At 37.8% G+C, this 27,914-nt stretch overlaps 4 protein-coding genes across 8 annotated transcripts; 1 reads left to right on the top strand and 3 right to left on the bottom strand.

The window, feature by feature from the left end:
- The first annotated feature begins 347 nt into the window (after positions 1-347).
- On the top strand, positions 348-27,512 carry LOC132794156 (synaptic vesicular amine transporter). Of its 5 annotated transcripts, none has more exons than XM_060804426.1 (8): positions 348-529; positions 2,856-3,110; positions 8,304-8,814; positions 20,997-21,173; positions 21,229-21,367; positions 21,430-21,488; positions 22,362-22,960; positions 23,017-23,649. In XM_060804426.1, exons 3-8 carry the CDS (start codon positions 8,325-8,327, stop codon positions 23,593-23,595), a joined length of 2,043 nt encoding a protein of 680 aa, XP_060660409.1. In that variant the 5' UTR covers positions 348-529; positions 2,856-3,110; positions 8,304-8,324; the 3' UTR covers positions 23,596-23,649. The 5 variants fall into 5 exon arrangements, with proteins under 5 accessions (XP_060660409.1, XP_060660408.1, XP_060660410.1 ...); XM_060804425.1 differs by lacking the exon at positions 348-529 and adding an exon at positions 1,466-1,838; XM_060804427.1 differs by lacking the exons at positions 348-529; positions 2,856-3,110 and adding exons at positions 5,289-5,588; positions 23,822-27,512 and having other exon boundaries at positions 23,017-23,334.
- LOC132792116 (uncharacterized) lies at positions 11,624-12,295 on the bottom strand. The gene has a single exon (XM_060801351.1). The coding sequence runs from the start codon at positions 12,254-12,256 to the stop codon at positions 11,807-11,809; it is 450 nt and encodes a 149-aa protein (XP_060657334.1). The 5' UTR covers positions 12,257-12,295; the 3' UTR covers positions 11,624-11,806.
- On the bottom strand, positions 15,589-17,016 carry LOC132790383 (uncharacterized). Its single transcript, XM_060798880.1, has 2 exons — positions 16,674-17,016; positions 15,589-16,619 (listed from the first exon to the last, which is right to left on the bottom strand). The coding sequence occupies exons 1-2, from the start codon at positions 16,852-16,854 to the stop codon at positions 15,637-15,639; spliced, it is 1,164 nt and encodes a 387-aa protein (XP_060654863.1). The 5' UTR covers positions 16,855-17,016; the 3' UTR covers positions 15,589-15,636.
- LOC132794159 (putative uncharacterized protein DDB_G0271982) lies at positions 24,900-26,554 on the bottom strand. The gene is given in 3 exon segments (XM_060804430.1): positions 24,900-25,055; positions 25,057-25,215; positions 25,217-26,554. Coding segments are annotated over 3 exon segments (1,653 nt in total).
- Positions 27,513-27,914: the final 402 nt, after the last annotated feature.

Raw genomic sequence — 27,914 nt, 5'->3', positions numbered from 1 at the left:
GCATTTAGGCCTTTTGATTTTCTTTTCTGTTGATTCTATAAGTATTTGTCGTATTTTTACGTTCGCTTTGAAATGGGTCTGGGACTAGCTTCCTTAAGTGTTTTGTAAATTGAGGTATTGGGGCAAAAATGTTGCTATTTCTTTGAATTGCAACGATTGCGTTTTAAAAATGAAATCAATGTTTTGTCGTCGAATTCTATTCGGTTGGCATACGAGTTGGCACATTTCTGACTATTTACAGTTTCTTTGCATGACATCAGTAATGTCGTAGTGCTCAAAGTGTGACCGAGACATTCAGACATCATTTAATACAGTATCTCTCGTAATCCGCGGCTCATTCGCGTGTTGATTCTCTGGTACTGCGGTTCGTCAATGCCAATTGACGCGTTTCCTGCCCGCCTAATTGCATCAATTTGCAGTTAGCAGTAGATCACATATTGTACCTAAGCGTGCACGCTTATCTAGTAGGTTGACCCAGTTTTGAGTATTACAGACTCTTCGACATACCTATATTCTTGAAGTCCATCAGGTGAGTTTCTCTTACATTATTTTCCCGCTCTAACAAATACATAAGTATTCGTACCGAACAATTGGCACAATCCCAGCAACAACACGTTTCTCCAAAGACACCTGCTGAGCTTTCTCGAAGCAATGATGAAGATAACAAGAATATACGTAGAAATAAGAAAATCAGAGAATAGAGAAAATCGCAAAACATACACTGAATAATGCAAAAAATGATAATAATACGCCTAATGTGAAAGCCGCTATAGTCAAAAATAGTTTTAACACATTTACATAAGTTCTGTTTTTATTTATCAATCGAAACTAAACACACATAATAACAAAAGAAATGAATTAAAGTCACACATAATTTTCAGCAATACTCGTCGAACGTAAAATCGACTTAAGGCAAGAAAAAAGCTGACGCCCATTTAACAGGAGAATCAATTAGGCATATTATGCTGGTGTTGTGTGAATGCACACTTACCAATACATCCGTATTCTTAACGGCTATGTATGTGTATATGTATGTGTTGCATACTTACAGGCGCGTAACGCAATTGACAGTGAAAATAAAATCAAACAGCAGACCCACAACGACACACACTCATTCACTCCCTAACTCTCTTCCATTCATTTTGTCTTCCTCATTCTCTTTCGCTCATTTGCTCTGTCTCACTCTGGCACACACAATGAAGGCAATTGAGCAGAATCATTGCCGCTGGCAGTTTTCTGCAATACACTTGAAGGGGTAGGCGGGCACTTCAACAGGCGACAACGTCAACGCCGGCTTCGGCTTCGGCGTCGATGTCGATGTCGGCGTTGACGTCGACTTTGCCGCCTAGCATACAACAAGTTGCAGCGCAGCCTCGACATCTGCTGTTTGCTGTTGCTGCTGCTGCTGCTTCTGACTTACGCATGGCATCGCATCGCATCGCATTCCACATCCTGACGCAGTGAATGGCGTTTTGTCCGCGCCTCGTGCGGCGTTCGCAGAAGAGTTTCAGTGCGAGATGAAATCTCGTGGCTGATGGACGTGTGTTTCGTTTCCACGTTCCTAGTGCACCAACCGCCAAACACTTGTGGCACTTTATTTCCAAAATAACACAGCGACCGCAGAGGCAACATTTTCTATACTCAGCACATAGAAAATGTAGTTTATTTATCAGTTAATCAACTTTAATTCAAATTCTATCAAAATAACAAATGCACGGCTAAACTTGTGCGTCAACTCAACTTCAAACAAAAAAGAAACAAAATCAAAAGCAAATAAAATATACAAAAATAACAAAATAACCGAAACTGAAAATATGTAATTTAACAGAAAAACGGGTGTAAGTTAAAACAAAATTAATATGAAAATTTAACTCTAACACGAAAACAATATCATCGAAATTCGGCTCCGTATAAATAATATTTTACAGATTTTTAAATCTATACTGATTTTAATAACGACTCTTAATAGATTTACAATTTTGTGAAATACACATCTCATACAGACTTATGTCAACATAATTATTACATATATAAAAATATGTGAGAGAATATTAAATCAATATAAGCCTATGGGGAGATTTTTTTACATGAATTACTTTCAATAAATAAACACTATTCAACATAGACTATGTGACATACGTAAATTAAGTGACATGTTGTTTATGACTATACTTAATTCTTAGGTTTGTCATCACCACAGTTATGTATTCTGCATAATATTTAACTTCTGAAAAGTATAAAATTTGAAATACTTCCTCATTGCAATTCCTTAACATAGATTTTTTAGGCTACAAATGTTATATGTTTATGTTATGAACATAAACCATCCGATTGGTTCTAAATTCCACACAGTATTAGAGTACAATCAAAAATAATTCGTTGCTAACCAGTGTAATCACAGTCTACGAAAAATGTGTGTTGTACTCCGTCCACCAATCTTTTGTTTGCACAGCATAAAGTTCCGCAATTACACATACGAGCAATATAGCAATTTGCGTAAGGTCTTTGGGGCTTTGCTTTCAATCATATTTTATTTTAGAAATACTCGTGCATATTTATTTTCGTTTGGGAAATAAAATAGAAAACCTTATGCCCACTGGCAGTTGACTGGTTTTTGTTTTTTGTGCGGTAAATTTGTGCAGTACATTGTTTGTTTGTTCAACAACGAATCAACAAGTGACCCAAATTGTGTGAACGTGGTTTAAATGTTGCGTTCAATTTTATAGTCGTCAAGTAGTAAACGATTTGAATATATTATATGTACGTTAAATCGCATCTATATAACAATCGAATTTTATTTTATTTCAAATGCTCAAAATAACATCTGAAATTACTTACTTTTATTTACTCCACAGGAATATTCCAACGCACAACTTCACCCCAAAGAATCAGAAGCAATCCACAGTTGCGAAAGCATTGAATACTTCAAGCTAAACACAATAGAACCAGCAATCAGTAAAAAGAATACATTCAACAGGCAACTTTCTCCTTCCCTTTCCTACCTCATCAGTTCAGCAGATAGTCGCTATTCCACACACACACACACACACGCACACACACTCCAAGTGGAAGTCGTTGTACAAGTAACGGGTGTATAACAAATAATACAGGTAAGTGAATTATCAACAGAACGATTTTGTCACTCAAAGTTGACATCGCGATACCCTTCGCCTGCATTCGTTTTATTTTCCTAACATTGTTTTATATAGTTTTATTTAAATCACCTCTAAGCATAAAATATAATGATATGGTTTTTACTTTTATTAGATGAGCTTCTCTTTACATACAAAATTATAGGTCCGATTTACTAGGGTATTGCAACTTTTGCTACTGTTCGTTGGTCACGTTTCATTTTTAAAATATTACCCGTTGCACGTAGTTCAACTTTCATAGCAAACTCGACTCGGTTGTTGTATTGATTTTGAGTAGTTAGCTCTGGGCTATTACTAGTGCTTGCCACAAAATGAGGGTCGGTAATTAATGCACATTATTATGCAAAATGTTGCAATAAACATGGACCTTGTTTGGTTGACTGAAAACAGCATTTAGCAGAACTTTTTCTTAACGAAATGAATATTTATCTCAGTGTATTAGAACAATGCGCATATATAAAAATATAGAATAAGAACAAAACAAGTAAGAAAGCTAAAGTCGAGAGTACTCGACTGTTAGATACCCGCTACGCATTTTGATTAAGAGCAAAACCGTCAAAATGCAGAAAAAATACCAAAATATTCCACAGGCTATCTTTGGTATATTGATATATTGACGACACATTCAAAATAAAGTAAACATACCATATTGTCAAAATTATACTACCCTTCTACCCTATGGATAACGGGTATAAAAATAGAAACTTAAAGAAGCATCCTACTAAATATATTGCAAGTAGTGTCTTTTATAACTTTCGGCTAAACAAGCATGAATTTTACAATCTTTTCTTTACTTTATTCGCATTTCCTAGAAACTCAAGAATAAATATAGAAACACTTGTATCTAAGTGTATATAAGATATGTTTTTGTTTTATTAATATTAACAATGCACTCAGAAGCGCATTTCAATGCTGTATACAAGATGAAGCGCGGTGTTAATTAATGTTTTCTATACAAATCTGAAAAATGTGTAGAATTCAAGTTGCGTGTTCAGCAGCTCAGGAAGCCAGTCGGCAGCAAAATTCGTATGACGGCCGTTAAATTTGCTGCAATTAACGCAAGCTCAAAGAAATGAAAACAATAAACAGAAATAACAAATACGAGTATAGGCAATTAAATCTTAACAGACTCATCGCATGTGTAGGTGAATATGATTTAACAAAATGTTGTGCGTTTTATTGTGCCGTTTAACAAAGTGTACTCTCGATTATTTGTTAAGTGAGATAATCAACTGTTCGATATAAATATTTCAAACTCATAAGCACAGTAAACTTTCTGTTTTAAAACATAAATAATAGAATTTTTGTAATACACATTTTTTGGATTTTCTTCAGTTATCTTAATACTCAAATTTCAGTTAGACCGATCGAAATGTGTGTGATAATCAAAAGTTCTATATAACTAGACATGCTTCAATAAATTGTGAGAAAAAATCAAAAATTTCATATTGTTAAGAATATTTAAATTTCTAATTTTTACAAGCATTTAAAAACATTTGAAATTAAAATTAGAAATTTATGCTAAATAAATGCGATACAGTTTTTGTTTGATCACCAATTAATGCAAATTCCTTATTTAAAATAGGTTTCTATAGAGTATTATCACTTCAACTTTGACTTTGACTTTGAGTGCTTTTGATTTATATTATTTGGCTTGACTCTCTCATGAATAACGTTTTGAGCAAAGGGCACACGCGACGTATGCGCATTGTTGGCAGCCAGATCGCATAAAGAGAATAATTGCAATTAAAATTGATGAAGCAAACTAAGGTAATAAGTTCTATCAGTCATTCCACTATGGACATGCGTTTTGAAGTTGCAACAGAAAATTAGCATAGACTTTTTTTTTATTATAAGTTTCCCAGGCACATAAAATAAATCGCATGATCGTTGCTAATAATTAGAAAAATGTATTTTAGACACTTTAAAATGCATTCATTTGAAATTTAAGCAGATTGAAAGCCACTGGATATCAGAAATATCAACAACAAACACGCGCGAAAAATCAAAAACAAAAATACTAACAAAATAAATAATAGCTAAAAGTTTTTGTGTTGTATTTGGAAAAAATAACGAAAACAAAAAAATCATTAAAAAAGCGCCAAGCGACACGCCAACGATTTCAGTTTGAATTCAGATCGCAGACTTGTCGGCACAGTAATCAGACATCTCAACGCGATCCCCACAAATAAGAACTGAGAACTAAACCCTAGAAATAATAAAAGCGAAAATTCAGAGTGATTATTAAAGTGAATTTACAATACAAAAAACAAAAGCTGATAGTTAACTTTTGGAGAAAATCTAATCATAATTCTATGAATCTTCCTCTCACAGTTCTCCAAATAATCCTATTATCAAATCTTGTGTTGTGTGTGTGTGTTTCAGTGATATTTAAAGTAATTTAACAAGATTTACAAACCTGAAATGAGCTTGACGGTAAGAATACCTGGCCTTAGTTTTACGACAAACGCAAAGAAGCCAATAAAAATTTCAAGAAATTTAAATAATTATACAAAAGCATGGTATGCGATTTGAGGGATCTTAATTGCTGATGTCTTCAACATGATAACAACTTCTAAATACCCTGTACTAGTAAATGTAGTGGGAATATAAGAGTTTACTAATCTTAGTGTTTGTTTATAAATGGGTATATGTTAGTCGTTTTTTAATAACAAGTTAGGTCACTTATTTCTCTGGCGATGTTTTGATGCAAAGTTGTAAACATTTCAAAAGACAGTATTCACAATATTCATACAATAAATAAATATTCGCGAATAGTTTTGCACTCTAGTATATTGAATTAATTGTGATACACATTTTCGTAATTTAGTGTCAGAACTAATTGCCCAGATGATCAAATCATTTTTAATTGCACATTTGTTGTCATTCGTATGCCTCTAACGTGACAGTACAATTAGCTCCTTAAGTAGTCGGGCTACTAATATACAGCTAGGCTTCTATCTGATTCTAATATATACAATGTTGCAATTAAATTGTTATACATTACCCCACCAATAAGCAACACATTCGATCTATCTTTAATTGTTTCGTCAAAATAAATAAGTGCATTGAAGTCGAGCAAACTCATCTTAACATACATGCATTCTTCGACCTCATAAGCCAAGTAATCTTGAGTAAACATTTACTCGGTTCGAGTTTCTTGATTTCTTGATTTATGCAAATTTGAATTAATTATATACACATCTTGTATTTTGTTTGTCTTTTTCGATAGCTTCAATCCGCTTAAAATGAATTCGGTACTTCACTTAAGCAAAGCACGTTTTGAGCCTAATTTGTTTTTTTCGTAAACAATCTTTCACGTTTTTTTTTGAAATGATAAACTTGTTATTGACCCTCATGGCTCTTTCTCTTGTCATCTTTTGTGAGACAAGGTTGGGATAGTCGTGTTGCCAAGAAACTAGTCTGATATGACATATACAAATGCTTAATCACGATAATTAATATATGCAAATGTTTCATATGTTATGCAGTGGATTTTATATTTTTTATTTTGCTGTGTAATGCTTAGCATTAGCTTTACCTAATCAGTATATCACAAAATATATAGTATGCGGGCAACTAGTATTTTTATGTTCGATCATTTTTATGTAACTTTATAAATAGAAGAATTCTTTCAAATTATTAATAAATTTAAAAGTGATTCACCACTATTTTAATAATATCGCATTTATTCAATTTGCATTAATATTGAGTATAACAGAAGCTTTCGAAGTTAGTGCCTGTAATTACAGAGCTTAACTGATTTAACTAATACTCTTAGCTTTATTTAATGTTCACCATTATGCGTCGTGTTTAGCATAAGTAAGATAATGAATTCATTTAGCTTGAATGCTTAACAAGTGTTTGCTAACGCCTAAAAGTGAGTGCTGCAAGCTTAACCAACACTTTGAAAGCTTCTTTCTCTGCTGCTTTGATGCAAAGTGCACTCAATCAAAAGACTTTTCAGACTTTTCTTCCATCTTGTTCTCAATTACGAAAACGTTTTGATTTAATTGACGGCAAGCTAATTCAATTTTTGCAAGTCGCAACCACTCTTCTTCTTCTTCTGCTTCTGCTTCTTCTCTTCTTCCCTTTGCGAAGAATGAATTTGGCCAGAAGTTGTCTTAGAAAGAAAACTCCACCCTCTTGTTGATTCTGGGTGACTTTTGACTAAGCACAAGTGCACACTTGTAAGTGTGCGTATATGTGTGTTTATATGTATTTGTATGTGTGTGTGTAGTAGTGGCTGTTGTGTGATGTCTTCTAAACGAATTACAAGTGAAATTGAATTTCCATTTACGACGCGCGTTGCACACACAAATTTCAAAGACTAATTTCCAACTGTGAAGCAACAAATGCAATTAAATAAATATTTAAATGTAAGCACATTGTCTTTTAACAAACCCCATTATTAGTGTTGTACCCTAACAGAGGGTATAATTATTTTATTCTATGGTCTGTCATGCTTCATTGTTGAGTCTTTATTGGACTATACCCTGGGCCATAATCCATATTAGATAGCTGCCAACATAAATAACATAATTTTATTAATATTTATTTTATATTTTTTCGCGATGCACAAAGTTAGCTGAAATATGTGATTATTTTTAGATCTTATAAGAGTCAAGTGGCTTCTATGATCTAAAAATAATCACATTTTTGAGCTGCTTCACAAATAATTTTAAATGCCCTGCTCTTGGCCAGTCTGTTACATAAGAAATCAATATCTATAGACATATATACTCTTTCGATCTTAACAATTGTATGTCAGTTCTGTTAGAGCTGTAGCTGAGATACTTGAAGAACCCATGAGTTCACAAACAGAACACAGAAATCTAGTTGTAAGGGTATTTAAATCGCGAATTTAATTTCTTGTTATTATTTTTGAATTATTGTGTGAGATTTTGTTTTGATTATTTTGCAATTTGCGCGCCTGCGAATAAGAATATGAATGTGATTATTTAAATTGAGAATTGCGAAACAAGATATATAATTTAGTTTTAATTAGTGCAAATCAGTGAGGCGTAAAGTGGGCGACTGGAAATTTGATGCCCAAGTCGCAAGCAGCTTACATTCTGATTACATTTTAAAGGCTAATCGGCTTATTGTGTTCCGTTCCATATTTCATATTTCTTATTTCGCTCGCTATAGCAACAAGCGGCTGGCGACGCAATGCAATCATCGACTGATGCGGGCAAAGATGGCACACGCAAATACCCAGCACACCAGCAGCAGCATCAGCAGCAGCAGCAGCAGCAATCAGTGGAGACGGGAGCAGAGGGAGCAGCAGCTAATCAAACCACATCCTTCACCATAAATGGCAACAATCCTCCACAGCAGACGCCCAGTAAGAATCCGTTCAAGCAGCAGCTGGAAAGCAGTCAGCAGAATGGCAACACGGAGGCGGATTGCGGGATCATGGGATTGGGCAAGGAGGCGCAGCCACAACAACATCCGCCACAGCAGGCGCCACCGCAACCGCCATATTATGGGGCAAGTGGACAAGCGCCTCCGGATCTGTATCGTCAGGAAGATCCTCGGGCGGCGGGCACATGGGCGGCTGCCAAATCGTGGATGGTCAGCTGGCGTGGCTCCAATCGGCTTGTCCTGGTCATTGTTGCCATTGCTCTGCTCCTCGATAACATGCTGTTAACGACTGTCGGTGAGTGTGGCTAAAGAGAGAATCTTAAAAATGTATATTCTACTGCATAAGTTAAGCACGAGTAGTGTAAAAAAGAAGATTCGCATAAATCTTGTGCCCATTAGCATTTGATGGCCATTTGTCTTGGTAACGGAATACGGATAGAACACCGCCATCACCTGAAGATTATTCATTTCCATTTGCTGACCATAAAAATTACCACAGAGCGCCACTTAAGCTAATGAATGTTGCGAGTCAGGCAGTCGCCAGTTGTGTGTCTTGAGTCCTGTTTCCAGTTCATCAATTCAACTGTCATTGTGCATTGAGTTGAGTGTTGCCAAGGGACTTGCCATTATATTTCATGTTCGCAGTTTTAAGAGTGAATCTTGGAGCGATAAACACATCCCAGTGAAGTCGCTATTCCCAGCAGCAACTAATCAATGCTCGAGCACCCTTATATCCTTTGCCATTTGCGTTGTCCGTCAGCACCAAAAGCCGACACCGACACACACACACAGCGAACGCATTCCGATTGGGGATTGAGATGGGAGATTGGAGATGGGGAAGTTCCAAGTGCCGACAGTCAATTAAATAGACACGCGACCCGTTGTCGTTGCTATTGCCGAAGCTTCTGCTGCGTGTGACACTAAATCTATCGAAGGGGTGTGGCATGAGGGGGGAGGGGAAGTGAGTGACAAGGGCGGAACGCAGCAAGTGCTTATGTCAAGTGTCTGGACAAACATATGGACTTCAAGTGGTCGCTGTGGCCAGAGGCCGGACCACACAATTGTACTTCAGTCTGGTAAATGTTTGCTGCGGCTGACAACACACAGAAACGATTGAAGTTGCTTACAATGTTTATACCCTGCACACTTAGAATTGATGGATATTATTAATAACTGCAAAAGAATTGATATAAAATAATGCTGTTAATTGAATTTAACACCCAAATCCCTTCACTTGTCTGTGCATCTGTCTTTCTGTCTACCTATATTTCTATCCATAAAACTTGCAAGTTTATTAAGTTTATAGTTCGATTTAGAATATAGATTTTGTCAACTTTCGTCTCATAAAAAGAATAAAAATCCGGGATAAATACGCCGAACTAAGTTAGAAGTAATGTGATTCCCAGTTTTTCTTAAGCCAAGTACAAAGTTACTTCATTATTTAATCCTGAAATGTTTTAATTCGGGTTTAATGCTATATAGTATTTAAGATAAATGAACAACCTAAAAATGTATTATTTTACTTAAACCAAGCCCAATATGGTTTTTTAAGTACTCAGGTTTATGTAAAGTTTAGTATGCTTATACATAAAGGTGTTGGTTGTTGAGGAAACATATTTATAATAATCAAGAGAACATATATTATTGCTCAAAGTATATATTATAGATATCTCAAAATGAAATAGGTATCTCAAAGTCGAATACACCGACTTGTAACTTTTTTGTAATTTTTTGTCCGGATTTTTCTTCCTTTAAATGGAATTCATGAATTTATATCAACAAGTTGGAGTCAAAGAGCCGCTGATAGTCAGGGGGATGGGATGGTGGGTTGGGCAAAAGACAAATTGCGATGCGATGCGCAGGCGGCACTCGAGCAACTTGTTGATAGATTCGGAAGTAAAAGTCAAAGCGAAAGTCGAGAGAAATGCTCAAGCAGTGCACAAAGAGTCAAACTATTAGCTCAACGCCATTCCATCTTCGACTCCTCAAAAAAATAAAGGAAAAGAAGAGAAAAGAAAAGAAAAAGGAAAAGCGTTGCAAAGGAAAACCCCATTTGAAGTTTTAGCTTCAGCTTCAGTTCGGAGCTTCTTTTCTAGTTTCCGCTTGCCTGTCGCTAACTGCGAATGCCGAATGGCCAGAGGATGGATGGGGGTGAGGGAAGCAGGCCGAAGAGAGAGGGGGAGGTTACGGTAAATATGCTTTTAGCGTTCGAGTTTGACTTGAGGCATTTTCACTTAAGTGCTTTCATTTCACCGTTAAAGGTGTTGGAGTGAAAATTGCGAGAAATACATGCTTATTACATTTGATCTCTAGCAATGAGCATAAAATGCTCATAAATTTGATTAAGCTGCAATCAAGGGGAGAAAAGGGGATTCCCCAAAAGCAGAGGATGGCGACAGTGTTTACTAAGGCGATTGCCGTGATTTATGCTTGACATTAGGTCTTATCTTGCCGTGCCCCTCTTGCATATGTAAACAGAAAACTACAGTGAACACTGGAATATAGAGTATATAAAGTAGATTTTTATTGATTGATATAAATGTAAGTACAACAAGTAGGAATGAAGTAAATATGTAGGTCTCGGCTTGGTGATACCCTAAACTCAGTTTTTTATATACACAATAATTTCAAATCTCCTTCACAATCACAATTTTTAAGGAAATCTTTTTATTAGTTCTTTTGAGCTATCTGTTTGCGACAGTATTTGAACTGATGCGATTTTTAAATTGACAAAATATCTTATAGACTAGTGCACACTTATATTAAACGTGTGGACAATCATTGAAGTGGTATTAAGCATATTAAGCATATTACAAATAACTTGAGAATAAATAAGTGGAAATGGGAATATAAGTACTACATATCATAGAAGAGAAATTCTTACGAAGCTGTTTCGAAACTTTATAAAAATGTCTATATAAATTCAATTAATGAAAATTTTTTGTATAGTCAGAAATTCAAGTGTTTGAAAAAGTTTGAAAAATAGCAAATTTCTTTTAAAGAAATGTTTCGAGTAATAGTGTAATTTAGTACAAAGTGAAACGAATAAAAATGAATATAATCAAATATAATAAAACATTATTCTCGATAAGCTGCAACTGGATAATACAAATCTTAGATTTTTCGGTTCAGGTTCGAGCTGCATTTCAGCAAATTTCATATTATCGCATAACCATTCTTAAATTTGAAGACGTCAAGGTATTAGGAATGCAGTAATAATACCTTTACTTCCCATTTATTGAAATTCAATATCAAGGTACTTCGTAGTAATTTACAAAGTCCTTTCTCTACGGTTTTGCTTTACCCGGCGTTTCCTGCTTCTCGGCTATATCCAAAGTTTCTAGTTTCTCGAGGCAAGCCGTCGAACGTTGTTTGATGGGCGTGGTGCCCAGGGAACGGGTTTTCATCGAGCTCTCGCTAGTGCCCTGGCTGGGATTCAGGTAGAATCCCGGCGAACCGTCCTTGTTGAGTGAGGCACTGCGCGCAAAGGGAAAGTATGCATTAAGTTGTCGTTCCATCACATCCTTGTTGATGGTCGTCTCCCAGATTTGCTTCTGAATAATGCTGCTATATCTCGCCTCGAAGCTTTGCTGATGACGCAGCAAGTCGGCAGCATTGCCCCTGCCCTTAACCTTCTCCCGTTCCCGCTCCCGTGTATCGCGGTCGCGTTCCCGCTCCCCGGATGTTGGCGTTGCTGGGCAGAGCGGACTGCCCTGGGAGTCTTCATCAGTTGACATGACTGTTGACTGCTAGTATCGCACACTAATTGCCGGAAAATTAAGTATGTACAAACTATGCTTGTTAGGATTTCACAATCACAAATCGGATTTAGGTTTTTTTGGTCTCACTGCCAACTGGCAACTGGCAACGGGCAACTGGCAACGAGCAACTTGCAACTTGCCGCGTGAGCGTCAGAAACGCGAATAAGTCACGTCAGGCAAGGCATTTAACTCTCTGTCTGCCTGTCTATCTGCCTGCTGTTTGTTTTTCAAGTATAATTCACCTATTGTTGCGCATTTTCCTTACACAAGCTAAAGAGAAAACTCAAATGTCAGGCGAAAAGTTTTTCCCAGCTGCGTCGTAATTGCGAGCGTGCCTTTTGTCTTTTGTATCCTTTTGGCTTTTAGCTTTTGGCTTTCGGCTCTTGGCTTTGAGCCGAAACTTTTCCGTGGCATTTGCCATTGCTACATTATGACGTTGTTATTAGCGTAGCGCCCACCATGGCGATAGCATATATCCAACGTCAAAGGTCACAACATGCTCCTTTTTTTAGCGTCGTCCTCGCTGTATTGTTGTTGTTGTTGTTGTTGTTGTCGTGGCTGTCATGGCAGATTCATTAAACGATTCTCCATCCCCACAAAAAATTTCGAATTTGCAATAAAATAAAACGCGTTCGCTAAAGACGTAGATGGCCCACGATGTGCCACGTGTGGCAACTGCCACCAAAGGCCTTGCATGACGCTTGAGGCGACTCCTCTCCCCCTTCCCCTCCCTCTTCCAGTCCCAGTCCCTGGCTCCATCTCCTTCGTTCGGCAACAGTTGACAGTTCGAGCATGATTACTATGATATATATGGACATATTGGCAATGTCAATAATTGATTTATGCCTATTTAGGTGTTGTCATTAAAATGTGTGTCACACGGGTGAGGTGCGAATGGCTGAGAGGATTGATTTATTGATAATTGATGCTATTCTAGTTCTGACTATGTTCCTATTGCGCATTACTGATATCAAACAATATCGTGTGATATGTGAATAACATTTATGACAATGCATAGAAGGCTTCTATTAGAAGCATAGCTATGTTTATTGTAAATATTTACATACAAATCAAAGCATACATTTAGGCGCAAATTAATTTGCCATGTTTTTATATGACTTAACAATTATATATAATAAATATATATATATAAATAAATAAATAAATATAATAAGAATAGAAATAGAAATGAACTCAGTAAACATTATTGTTTTTAGCTTGATCGAAGAAAATTAAAATGAAATTGGTTTAAAATCTTCAGTTGATTGCTTGATTAATGAATTAGCTTAATTCTTTTTTTTTTTATTAAAAATAATAACGAAATGATATCAAAGATAGGTGCACTGTTACCTAACTGGGCAACTTAAACAAATCAGAAATGATAAACAGAAAATTAATTATGTCAGCAGCACATCGTAAATATAAAGTAAATAAAGATTATATAAATGGAACCTAAGGATATACTAGAAATTTATGTATAGTATTGCTGGTAAATAGCTTAATTCTACAGTTAAAATAAAATCAAGCTGTTGTTCAGGTAAATACCAACATTTCGACAACTATGTCGATTGTTGTGTGTTGTGACAATCCCCCAATGCTAAATCAACAAAGATTGCAAGCTACCCGTCGAAAGCAAACAACACAACAAAATGTTGTTGTTGTGGGTACGGGAATGCCCCAGAGCGTAAACATTATGGCGTAATCCGTCAGAAAATAAATCGCCAGAAAGGCTTCAATGGCAACACAAAGTAAAAATCAATAATGAATAAAACAATAAAACAAAAATAAGTTATACGGGAAATTCTGAGAAACACTTCTATATATAAATCTGACGATTGCATATAGATGATAAAAGTTGAATTTTACTCAATTTGGGAAATGTTTACACATATCTTAAACATTTATTGCAAATCAGCACAATCATCAAACTAAGCGTTAGCCACTTGTTGAGGATATATCCAAGCAATATCGTCGATTGAAGTGCCACTTCTCCGTTTTCATCATATCGAACATAGATTTATTAATCTGTTCCGAGGAGAAGTACAAGACTGCGAGCTGCACCCGCAGAAAGAAGATGAACAACATTCTGTAATAATCGGAAAGTGATATGACCATATAGTAAGATAACGTCGCCTTTTTGCCAGTGATCAGCTCATAAAAGTGAACCGTATGCCAGCAGTTGAGAGAGACCCATATAACCAACAATACGCAGGAAGCCAAGGTTAGAAAACGAAGTTGCCGGTAAAGCAGATGGGTATCAAGGCCAAGTTCTACAAATTCCTCCACGAGACTTAGTTGATGGTTTACCGATTCAACCAAGCTACGGCTGTGCAGCAGTGTAGGCAACAACACCACCTGAATCATAGCAATATTAAGTAAATAATGAAGATTTGATCATAGATCATAGCAAACATACCAATGTCGATATCATGGCCAACAACCGCAGGAAAAGATTTCCTACAGCTGCTAGGGAGGAACTACTTGCAACAGGTTGAGCATAGTTGTGCCAATCTTCCCAGATCAACGAGACATTCACATAGATATATATGGACAATTGTATTATGTTTGATAGTAGCAGTGCATAGGAGAGTTTAAACCTTCTGCTCCTTGGATGATACGAGTACGGATAGAGTCCAGAAATGCGCAAAGGAAAGGTTCCAACTATATACAATTGGACTAACGTTTCCGCTGCATCAGACATTGCAACTGACTTGGTTATAACTTGGGTGTAATACTCGTAATAATAAGTCATGAGAAGTACTGCGCATATGCGTGCCAATTGCAATCAATTGAAGTAGCTGATAAATTATTCCCTAAACACTATTAATTGAGCAATTTTTGAAATCGAAGTGGTTCAATCGATTTTTATTAAGGTATTAAACATTAACTGCTTTACACAATTCTATATAAAAATCTGTCTAATTTAATACTAGGGAATGCAGATTTGAAATTTAGAGGCTTTATAGGGTAGATAACAAAATACATACACACTCTTTTTCCGAGTCTGTTTGGGTAAGCCAACAGATCTCAGTGGCTGAATGCATTAGCTCTGTTTGCTCTGTAACAGCTCTGTTAATTAACATTTGGCGTTGCTGCTAACTGCGCTGAATGCAATGTTAATGTTACAATTTCGGTTAACAACTGTTCTTAGTTCTGAAGATGTTAACAGCACAAAGTTTCTGTAGATTTAACACGAAATCGTTAATATCGGTGTAACGAATCTTTCATAATCGACAAGTTTCGCTTTTCGGTGATGATCCAATCAACAATTTGTTATTAGAATATTTTAATCGACTTTTTGTTTCGTATTGTTTATTTGGAATTATTTTGCAAACGTGAAATGTAAATGCGATAGCCTAAAAACACAATTCACTAAAACTCGCACTGAGCACATCATCGGTGCTCGTTGTTGCAGCCAGCAGCAAACCCTTCTTGGGCAAGCTCGGCATGAAGATGTGCAACTGCTTCCGACTGTCCAGCTGATTGGTGTTCAATCCGCGACTGCTGACTGGCGGCGTGCGTGTTTCCTCCAATGTGGGCGAGGGGGTGTGGCCATTATACAGCCTGGCTGAGGCCAAGTGACCAGCCAGACGGCGTGTGGTGCTTGCGCTGTTGCTCAGCGCACAGAGATCGATATTGCGGGCCGGACGATTGAGGCGCACTGGCACGCCCTCCTTGTTGAAGATGATGGTAATGGGCTTGGCATTGGAAGAATTGGAGCGGTAATTAACGGCTGGCGGCAGCGGAGATGGCTGCTTGGCTGCGCTGGCTGGTTTCCTTTGAGCAGCAACGCGTTGAGACGCCGCCGTGGAGATGCGTTTGAGACTCATGCCACGATGACTATGACTATGTCGGTTGCTGCGGTGGCTGCTTCTGGGCAACAGGCTGCTGCCGTTCGCATTGGAGGAGGATGCCATCGGTGTGGCAGCCTTCACAATATCCGCCCGACCAGCCAGGTCCAGCCAGTTGAGCACACGTTCTGCCAGACGCTCTTCGGGATTGCCAATGTGTGAGCTTGTGGCCGGCGCATCCTGCAACGAGCTGCGCCGTGAGAGAGAGTGATAGTCCGTTAGATGATCCAAGTGATAGCTTTTACCGCTGCTGAGCAGCCAGGCACGCCTCTTGGCATGTCGACTACTCTGCCGGCCGTGCAGATTGGAGAAACTCGTCTGCAACTTGTTAGCCAAGGCGCCCTGCGCCTGGCCAACTTGCTGTTGCCGTTGCAGCGTTAGTTTAGTGGCGTCCAGCAGCAAATACTCATCCAAGGCGTAGTCGACGCTCTCCTCAAAGGCAGTTGACGGATCGTGGGAGTCACAGGAATCGTGCTGATGATTGATGCCTGTTGTTTGCATAGCATATTATTGAAGTCTTACTCTATATAATTTACACTCACCTCTCCTCGCACTTTGCCGTTGGCACTGAATCCAGCGCTGTCGCTCGCGAGGCTCATAGTCGAGTATGAAGTGTCGGCGGTGGCTGCGAGTGCCTTTCTCCCCGCTGCTCTCCAGCCAAACGGAGCGCACAAACAGCGGTCGACTGGCCGACTCCCAAATGGAACGCGCTGGGTGTCGCATTGCCGCCTCTTGCTCAGCTCAGCTCTGCTCTGCTCTTGCATTAATTAAAACCCATCCAAAATAACAAATCCAAGGAGAGTTCGATTCGATTATCACGGGCCCACTGCTGTCCTCATCGTTAAAATGATCGTTGTCGTTGCCGTTGTCGTTGCCTTTGTCGTGTGCTCCTTCTGCCGGTTGTTGCCTCACTGCCATCGCTGTTTGCCCTGACGACGACAATGAAGCGTCGCGACGCCGCCGCAAAATATTTTGTTGTCACCAGGGATGGGCCAAATGTCGCCGCATTTAAATCAGTGACTAGTGACTATTCAAACTTTATATTATATATATTACCAGTTGCATCCATAAATTCATTTATGAAAGGTAGTTTCAGAAGCTTTCCAACTTTTTTTTTGTAAAATAAAGACAACAAAATAAAATAATAATGAATTTAAATAGTATGGGACTAACTATGGCAGCTTAAGTTAAAAACTAGTCATCGCTTAACTTAAGTCTTTTTTCAAAATGTTGACCGCTGGGATAAAAATTTAGCATGCTCTAAAACTAAAGGGAGTAAGGAAAGATTCGTCAAAAAATATAAAAAATATCGAAATTGAAGACATACTTTTAATGAATATTTCTAGATGTTTGTACATGATTGTAAATGTTTCATAACAACTTTTAGCTGTTTTATGATTTTATCAATTTATTCATAACAAGTAAGAAAGCTACACTCGAGTGTGCTCGACTGTAAGATACTCGCTACCTATTTTGAATATAACCAAAATATAGCGGTAATATTCTCAGAATATATGAAAATAATATACAACAAAAATACTATAAAAAAGAAATATATATCAGGTAGTACCTTTGGTATATTGATGTGGTACTACATTCAAGATATACTATAGACTGCAAAATATACCTGAAGCATACATATAAGACCCCTAGTAAAAGTATTTCGTTAATAACTTCGACAATTTCTATCTAATCGCAACCAAATTTTCAGGAATCATAACTAGTATTGTTATTATTGTATACACCAAAACACGATTTTTGTTGATTTTCGAAGGCGAAAGTGGGCGTGGCAAAAATTTGAAACAAACTTGATCTGCGTGCAAACATAACAAATCTCTTATAGTCTCGGAGATCCAGTGTTTCATACGGACAGACATACAGACGGACATGGCTAGATCGTCTAGGCTGTTGACGCTGATCAAGAATATATATACTTTATAGGGTGGGAGATGCCTGCTTCTACCTGTTACATACATTTCCTGGCGGCTCAAAGTTATAATACCCTTCACCCTATGGGTAGCCGGTATAAAAACAAGATAATTAAATGAAGCAACTGTAAAAAAAAATCAAAAAAGTCTGATTAATATATGGAAATGATGGGACACTAAATTAAGAATTTACATTATATAGACACTATATATGTTATACATTTTATATGTTAATAACACCAGCAATCTGCCTATTTTACTAAGCAATCTCTTGGGGAGATAAAGAGCAAAAGCAAAGACAGAAAGAAAGTTCAAATATTTCCAATTCCTTGGCAAAATCACAATCACAGTCACTGCTTTGGTGAATCCCTGGTCTTAGCTGTTTGTTTTGTCTGGTTGCCCATCGGCCTGGCCCGTCGCTAACATTTTTTTTGTACTCTGACTTGCGGTTTAAGTGTCTTCGACACGCGAAATGCAACCCAGACCCAAGTCGAATCCCAATCCCAATCCCAATTCCAAACCCAAACCCAAACAACAAACCCCAAACTCCAAACTGCAAAGCTTTTGGCTCCATTAACCGTTTGTCAGTTGCACGTGCTTTTAGAATTTTTGTATGTCAAATGGTCGGAGACAGTTTAATGAGTTACACGGCATTTGTCCGCGGAGGGAGCAACAAAATTACTTGCAATAACTTTCTTTTGCATAAAATTGCCAGGTTAATCATTTACGCTGGCGTTGCATTTTAAGTGGTAGAGCCCATTAATTCAACTATCAAATTTGAATAAGCACATTTCCACCTTTGTATGCTATACTATGTATACACAACTGTGTGTACACGGTGTGCATGGGTTGCCTAGCAAGTGAATCCATTATTAGTTCCAAGCGCCATAAAATGGCATGTCAGGTTACATGCGCGACATCTGTAGAATATGTTGTGTTGTGGCTATTATCTGTGACACGAGTATATCGTTGAAAACACCCAAGGATCTGTATCAAAATGCAACTTCTTGCCCAAATCTGAGTGTCGTGGGTACGTGCTGGCACGGTATTCCTAACTAGGTCTCTTCTCGTACAAATATCCTTCGAGTGCCATTTTTTTGCCATGTCTAGGTATTAACATAATTCGAGGGTCTCATAAACAATTTAAATCAAAAACGTAATACACGCATATTCATGTTATTATGATAATTTGTTGTGTTTTATCTACATATGAAGACATGCCAATTTGTAATCTAATTCTTTAATTTTTCCCGGAACTCGAAACAAGATTTTTTATTTTATTTTTGGACTAATTTTTTAAGCGTCTTTTCAAAAATCCTCTTGAAAATACATTTTTTTATATAATTTTTTAAAAAATAAGTGATCGAAACTATCATAGATAAAGAATTGGATAGAAATACTCCAATTACTTTAAAAACTATTATTCTACCATAGCAGGGTAATTTTTTGGAGAATTCCAAATTCTGAGCTCCTAGCGTAAATTAATTATTTATGGTCAAATGACTGCTTCTCATATTTCCAAAAACATTATAGACTTTTATCGAAGACCTTCAAATAGATATACGCCTAAGCACTTCAAGTGTTAACACCTCAGCACAAGCTAAATGAATAGTTGTATAGTTATTGGTTACCAGCTCGAATAGTTGTTATTATCCCAACCGCATGACTGTCTAGTTAAAAGCCGCACATTATGCCAACAACACTTCAAGCCCAGGCAACAATCATAACAAACATCGCTCAACACTTGTTCAACTTGGAAACGCAATTGAAACATGGCAGCTACCTACATACATATAGAAGACATGTACGTAAATTGGAAGAGAAGCAACAAGGGTCTAGCATAATGCCAGGAAATGCAATTACAACTACGAAAGGAACATTGGTCTAAGTGGAGTATCGCAGTTGGAGCTGGGCGTTGATAATAAATATAAACAGAGCCGAAGCATGCAACAAACAAATTGAATACTAAATACTGAATACTGAAGCAGGAAATGCGAGGTTAGTTGAGGTCAGGTGAGAGAAGAGTGTGATGTACGTTGGTGGGCAGGAGAATCAACAACTGCAGCAGTAATTATAAACAACAAAAAAGTTGGTGAGCCGGTGTACTCGACTCTAAGATACCCGTACATTTTTAAAGGTGTTGAAAAACGCCAAATTAATTTATATATTATTTCAACACATACAAATACCGTACAAAATAGTCAATGATGTTTGCTACGAAATTAAAAGTTTCACTAGAAAAAAAGGATAAATATGACACAACATCACAATTTAATATTCAAGGAGTGATTAACATATATAATAATATATCAGTTTTATTTCGTGCTACTTTTAATTTTTCAACTGAATATGGGAAAAACCATAAATAATGTTACAATATTTTAAAAACTTTTTTTAGGATTTAAACAAATATTATTAATTTGTATACAAATATGTAAAAAAGCTAGTAATGTTATAGTACGTTTTCTATTTAAAATTGTATACTTCAAACATTTTTAATAATCAAAATGTTAAAAGACTAGTGACCTACTGATTGAATGATTCTAACAGAAGACTAGCGGCAATCATGGCCTTTAAGTTATGACACCCGTTTAAAGCAGCAGATGGGGGTGTCTTCTGTGTTGCGAGGTAACAGAGTGCAGCAATTTGTTGCAACCTTTGTTGGCAGGGCCGAACAACTCAATTAGAGCAGGCAATCTGGGTTGTGCCTAGAAACCTCGAAGCCGTTATAAACTTTTAAGCGTCAACAATTTTGCGGGTCTGTAACGCAATTAAAATGCGACTGGCTGAGTAAATTGCTTTTTTGCTTTTGCAGCGTTTTGCAGCAGCTACTAACTAACATACTAACGGCTAGCCGTTAGGCTAATTGTACGTAAATTTCTTTGTTGCAACTCAATTACAAAACCATTAGTCGGGTCTTTCATGCCACTTCCACAGTTCCCATCATACCCGAGTTCCTGTACGACATACGACATCCGGACGCTCCACTCGACAGCTTTCCCCGCACACCGCTCACCCTGAACACGCCTCCAACGCCCACACAGTCACCGTGTCCCTGCAAGGACAACGAAAATGAACCAGAGGCGCCGATCGAGACCACATTCAGTCCAGAAGGTAAGCTCTACACATAATTGCCAGTTCAAGGTGTTTAAATGACTCTGTTTCTTAGAAAACTACACATATTATAAGGAGTTGGAAGCACGGCACAATGAGTTGGTCGGTGAAACAGTCGAAGTGGGTCTTCTCTTTGCCTCCAAGGCAATTGTTCAGCTGCTGGTTAACCCGATTGTTGGTCCTCTTACGCATCGGTATGTAACTATTAACCATTTAGATAGTCAAATTATAACCTATCTGTTTGTTTCTTTCTTAGCATTGGCTATAGCATACCCATGTTTGCCGGCTTTGTCATTATGTTCCTGTCCACGATAAGTAAGATATGATTTTAAGTATTCTCAGAATTTTTTTTACCTACGAGCTTTATTTTATCGATACCTTAGGAATAAATCATTGAGTGATTTTTATGGCTTATTTATAAGCATTCTATATCAGGCATCAGGTTACAGCGCAAATATAATATATAATACTATACGTTTAACATTGTTTCTATTGAATGATCGAACAAATTCATCATGATTTTTAAATTTCTAATTCATTGACTTTTTGTCTATCAAAGATTTTGATTTCAAATTGTAAAAAAGAGTTTTGCAAACATGTTGTGCACAATTTTTATAATTTAAACCCAGACTAATACTTGCCTTTTCAAATATCCCAATTTAAATTTTATTTTTTGGTAGACCTATTTTTAACTCTTACATTTTTAAGCATGTAAATATACCAAATTATCATACAAAATATTCTAAAATATACAAGTAATAAAGCTACAGTATTTAGTATAATGGCATACAATTACTTTAAAAAATACCATAGATTCCAAATATTGCAGAATATCAACCAAATCTCTTAATGGTTTCCACCCGGTTTTGTCAAATAGGATTATCACTTGAATAACTTCTAAGTTTTTATCTGATCGCAACCAACCAAAAACCTTCTTCTACCTAATACACTTTTCCTGTTAACACAAAGCTGTGATACTCTTCTATTCTTTTTGATTTTAACATAAATATAAAGAAGTTACAATAATGTAGATAGTAATAGAAAATATCCGTAAATACTTTTCAATATTTTACAATCAAACGCGCTCGAAATTAATTTTCTTGTTTGCTTTATTTTCCCATGTCATATTTACAACCGCATTCTAAATTTGAAATCGACAAATAACTCATAATTTACCTCTATTGCTAGTCTTCGCTTTTGGTCGCTCCTATTTGGTGCTGTTCATTGCACGAGCTTTGCAAGGTATTGGTTCTTCCTGCTCCTCCGTGTCGGGCATGGGCATGTTGGCGGATCGCTTCACCGATGACAAGGAGCGTGGCAACGCAATGGGAATTGCTCTGGGTGGCCTTGCGCTTGGTGTGCTCATCGGACCACCGTTTGGTGGCGTGATGTACGAGTTTGTGGGCAAGTCTGCGCCGTTCCTGATCCTTGCTGCCTTGGCGCTGGGCGATGGCTTGCTGCAGTTGTTCATGCTGCAGCCATCGATCCAAAAGGCAGAATCCGAGGAGCCACCATCGCTGAAGAGTCTCATCAGTGATCCGTACATTTTGATAGCTGCTGGAGCCATCACGTTTGCAAACATGGGCATTGCCATGTTGGAACCATCGCTGCCATTGTGGATGGTGGACAATATGGGGGCAACACGTTGGGAGCAGGGCGTGGCATTTTTGCCCGCCTCCATTAGCTATTTGATTGGCACGAACTTGTTTGGACCACTGGGACACAAAATTGGACGCTGGTTTGCTGCCTGTCTGGGATTGGTTATCATTGGCGCTTGTCTGATCTTCGTGAGTAGTTTTCAGAGAAATTTAAAAACATTTTGCCAAAGATGATCGCTCTCTAGATTCCAATGGCCACTTCGATCACGCATCTGATAATACCGAATGCTGGCTTGGGCTTTGCCATTGGCATGGTGGACTCCTCGATGATGCCAGAGCTGGGCTATCTGGTGGACATACGTCACTCGGCGGTCTATGGCAGTGTCTATGCCCTGGGAGACGTTGCCTTCTGTGTGGGCTTTGCTGTCGGACCGGCGCTCTCGGGATCGCTGGTCAAGACTATTGGATTCGAGTGGATGTTGTTTGGCATCGCCATTCTCTGCTTCCTGTATGCCCCACTGCTGACGCTCCTGAAAAACCCGCCGACCAGCGATGAGAAGAAGGTGCGTATGGCCAGAGAAGCAGCTGAAGCAGAGGCTGCTGCTGCTGCTCAAGCTGCTGCGGAAGCTGTCGCCAATAATTCGATTGCCCACATTGTGGCATCATGTCCAGCTATTTTGCACAGCTCAATGGATGGGGGGCAAAATAAACGAGGGATTCGAATCCTCGCGGTTGTGAGCTGTCAACGCAGCTTTACTCTTATGTTATATCTTAGTTTATCTCTAAATTATATTTTAATAACAATATTATTTAAAATTGTATAAAACTATACGCATATGATTTACGTTTAATTTGTTATAACCACAAAATCCATTTCTTTAGTAATTAGTTAAATAATTTTCATTATTATTGCTTAATAAGTTTAATTTTTTAAATATTTTGATTATTCAATATATTTTAAATAAACCGAAATCTGCTGTCGTGTTTAATTTTTCAAAATGTGCTGTGATACTTCAAGTTACTAACTTTATAATCTTTTAATCTTTACAGTCTTTAATCTATGGTCGCGATAAATCACAGGTACGTTATGTAACCTATCAAAATTACGATGACGACGAATAAATCTCCGAAACAATGAAATTTCAAAGCAATGTCATTCAAAAATGACCAAAAATCCTAAAAAAAAAAAATAAATGAAATATGAAAGGCAAAGGCAAAGAATACAAAAAACTACAACCAAAAATATCAGAAATATCATATGAACTCAAGAAAATTGTTATAATTGTTTAATATTTAATAAAAGAATAAAAATAACCAATCCATAACTATGCTTATAACTTAGGCATATCACACAGTTATTGCCAAGCACACAAAATATTGCCATATTCATCCTTAACTTGACCAAGAAGCAAATCGAATCAAATAGAAACTCAAAATATTTCAGTCTTAAAAAAAAAAAAGAAAATTTGGTTAACATTCTTTGATTTCATATTGGAATTTATACAAATTTGATTTCTTCCCTAAATATATGTTATCTATACAATTATATAATTTAAAAGATGAAACAAAACTAGTCAAATATATTAGCTTACATATTGCAAACTTAAATGTTAAAGAAATTTCGCAAAAAAAACTAAAGAGTAAAATCAAAGTTATTTTTAAATACGTGAAATATTTGTAAAGAAAACAAAACCAAACAACAAAAGGCTTTCGAGCTCGCTTAAGCTGTAGAAGCTTTGAGCATTATAAATCTTACTCCCAGAATAGAAGGTAATTGCAATATATAACTAAGCACGTCCGTAATTGCAGAGGCTTAATGTGAACTCCAAAACCGATCGCACAAAATGATATAAATACTTTTATATTTACTCTATATAGAACATTTTTGTGTTAAAGCAAAAATTTATATGAACAACGCGAAAGATTTAGAAACCGGACAAAAGCGTAACATACTTTTGAGGGTTGACTAGGATACGTGGTAAAAATACTTAGGAACTCACAACGTCAATATAAACAGTTTGAAGCAGTTTTATGAACCAGTTTTCGAACCAGTTTTCGAACCAGTTTTCGATATAGTGTTCTAACCAGTTTTCGAACCAGTTATGTTGACGCTGTGACAACCCTAGTGTTACAGGCGCATTGTGCGAGGGTTATCCGCATAGACATTAATGCTGACATTACAAGGCGATGCAGGCAGCTCCTCCACAGCAGCTGTCCTACTCCGATTGGGATTGGACTGCGATTGTCCAGCAGTTACTCGATTCACAGAGAACCGCAGGTTTTTTATCCTGCGGCTGCGAGGTGGTAATCCTAATGGGCAGATTGTTTATGCGAGTGTGTATCGGAACACTGGACGTGATGGGTTTTCCATTCACGTGCAGATTGAGCAGCTTGCGCTCGTTGTGAAGACTCGTGTTGCTGCTGCCGCCATGCACAATGGCATTAAAATTGGACGCCCCCGGAACTACGGCGTTCCACGGTCCTTGGTGCCGCCTTTGCCTGTGTTGTTGCAGGCGTCGCACTGTGCGGACACCTGCTGCAGATCTTCTGCAATCTTGACAGATTCCCAGTAGACTTCTCTAAACGCTCGGCACGATTAGCCTCCGATGACGGCCGAACGTAGCACGGCGCCATGCCAGGCAAACGTTCTGCGGAGGCGGGCGTGCTCAAATGGGATGTCATCACAACTGGTTTTGTGATCCGCTCTGTCATAGACATGGCGCGCATTGGCTGGCGTTGAGCCTGTGCTTCCTTGCGTCGTCTCTCCGCTAATTCCAGTTCTCTGCGGCGCTGCGTTTCACGCTCCAGCTCACGCAGCCTGTGAAACTCGCGCTCCGCTTCCAACTGGAGTAAACGCTCGTGATCTCGCTGTCTTTCCGCTTGTCTCAAGCATTCACGTTCCTGTTCACGCTGGCGCGCTAGCTCCTGCTCCTTGTGTAGCTCTTGTTGTCGCAGCTTCTCTAAGCGTTCACGCTCCGATTGCAGCTGCAGCCGCTTGGCCAACAACACATCCTTTTGCGAATCTAATACACTGAACTTGGACAAACGCTTATCGATCACGAAGCTCTTGGTGCTGCAGCAGCGACGTGGCATGGTCACCTGACACTTGTCCGTATTGTCTGCTTCTATTTTGATCTTCAGGGCCTTGCTGACATCCACTTCGGAGTCAATGCTAGTTATATTGATGTTAATCGTGCAGCCACTGCAACTACTTGCAGTGCGTTTAGGCGAAAGTTTGACTGAGGATTGAGATGGCTGCTTTGCCGGGGCCTTCAGATTGGTGACTGAGGCACTTGCACTCTGTCGGATCGTGGTGGCACTCTGTCCACGTCGCATCGCTTGATAATCCTCCCGATTGCAGCAGATGCGAAGCAATGGATGAGGATTAGCAGCGACAGGTGGAATACTGGCCACCGGATGCCGATGGCGTTCCTGCGTCTTCGGCCCCGGAAAAATCTCTCTGGTAACAGGTGGCGCAACGCGATTAAAGTCTTGCAGAAATTGACGACGCCGGGTCTCAATAAAGGAACCCGCCGGTGGCGTCGCTGCCGCTAACTTTGACTCCGCATTTCTATTGAACTTCACATTGTAGAAGTAGGTCTTGAAGGGCGTTGGTTCCGATGGAATAGGCGATGGACGCTGATAATGCTGCATCGGATAAGCGGGTCGCTCGGCATAATGAAAGTTATATGATTGAATTTTGAAGGGATCGTTTTGAAAGACATCCAACGACGGACGACGAGTGTAAACACTGTTAGCTAAATCTGCCCACAAGAAGGCCATGAGAATAGGTTCATTCAGAAGAAAGTGTTAAGTTTGCGAGAAATACTCACAGAATGCGCGATTCATGTTATGCAACAAATTTTGTTCTTAAAACATTTAGGCCAAAGCGGTACAGAGTATTGCGAACATCTAAACAGTATTTTTCAAAAAATAAAATTTCATTTCCAATATCCAAAACGATAATTTGAGCAACGATGACTTTGTTTCACTTGAGAGGCCAATGTTTTGGACCAACGAGTTTGGGGTTTGTGGGGCGCACATTAAGTCCCTATTGGCAATAGGACGAGAGTTGTGCAATAATTTGGTTTATCTACGACCAAACCTTCTTTAAGCAAATCAATTTAAAATACTGTATTCAATTTGTTGATTGTATAAATGTTAAATGTTAATCTAAAATAACAAAGTTCACTTTAAACGAAATCGAACTATATTTATAATAAACTGTGTAGTCATGTTCCGAGATTTAATTTCGCTTAAATTCTGTCCATACTTTTCGGTTTAAATATAAATTGACAGTGACAGAATTTTTTTCAAAATTATACCTTAGAACAAGGCGGAAATTCAAGTTATCTGACGCAATAAGGGAACTAAACATAAGTTGAATTAAACCAATTTAGATACTAGATATTCATATGCTTAAACAAGTGGATACAATGCGTGCTCAAATTGTGAATCTTTTATTTACCTAAAATCAAAATCGATTTTATTATTTCTTAGTATAACGATCATTTGGATCAATTGGATACTTACGCGAGCAACTTGAATGGCTGCAAGTTGTTCTAAGCGTTGTAGACTTTGAGAGCTACGTAAAATCCATGATTTTAAATTGAATACAACGCCATCTATTGGGCAATTTAAAAAACACATTTGAGCGCATCAATTTGCAAACTAGTAGAAAAGTTGATATTCAGTCGCAGGTATACAATGAGGTTACATTAAAACAAAAACAAAAAACAAATTTGTACATACGCTAAGCTGAAAAAACTTGCTGATTGTCATTGTTGTTTTGTTATGCAATAAAATATAATACATAAATCATACAAAATAAATTGTAATTTACCATGCTTCTTGAAGAATTGCAAAATTCAATCATGCACATTATAAATATAACTATTCAGAATTTCTAACAAAAAATCTAAATCAAAATGTGTTTAGTACAAAAGCATTGTGCAGGGTAAACTCCAAAGAAATATATTTATAACTCAACTTTCAATGGTATTTAGTTATAATATGCAACAAACAGTCTTGTTCGGTTTTCAAGAAATCGTTGTGTGTGTCGAAGTCCAACTTAAATGTGACGAATCGATCTACGAGTATACTCTCGTGAATGTATACTATATAGTACGTGTGAATTAGACAA

The sequence above is a fragment of the Drosophila nasuta genome, chromosome 3, assembly GCF_023558535.2.
Source record: "Drosophila nasuta strain 15112-1781.00 chromosome 3, ASM2355853v1, whole genome shotgun sequence".
Classification (NCBI taxonomy): Eukaryota; Metazoa; Arthropoda; class Insecta; order Diptera; family Drosophilidae; genus Drosophila; species Drosophila nasuta.
This window is presented reverse-complemented; position numbering and strand designations above follow the sequence as displayed.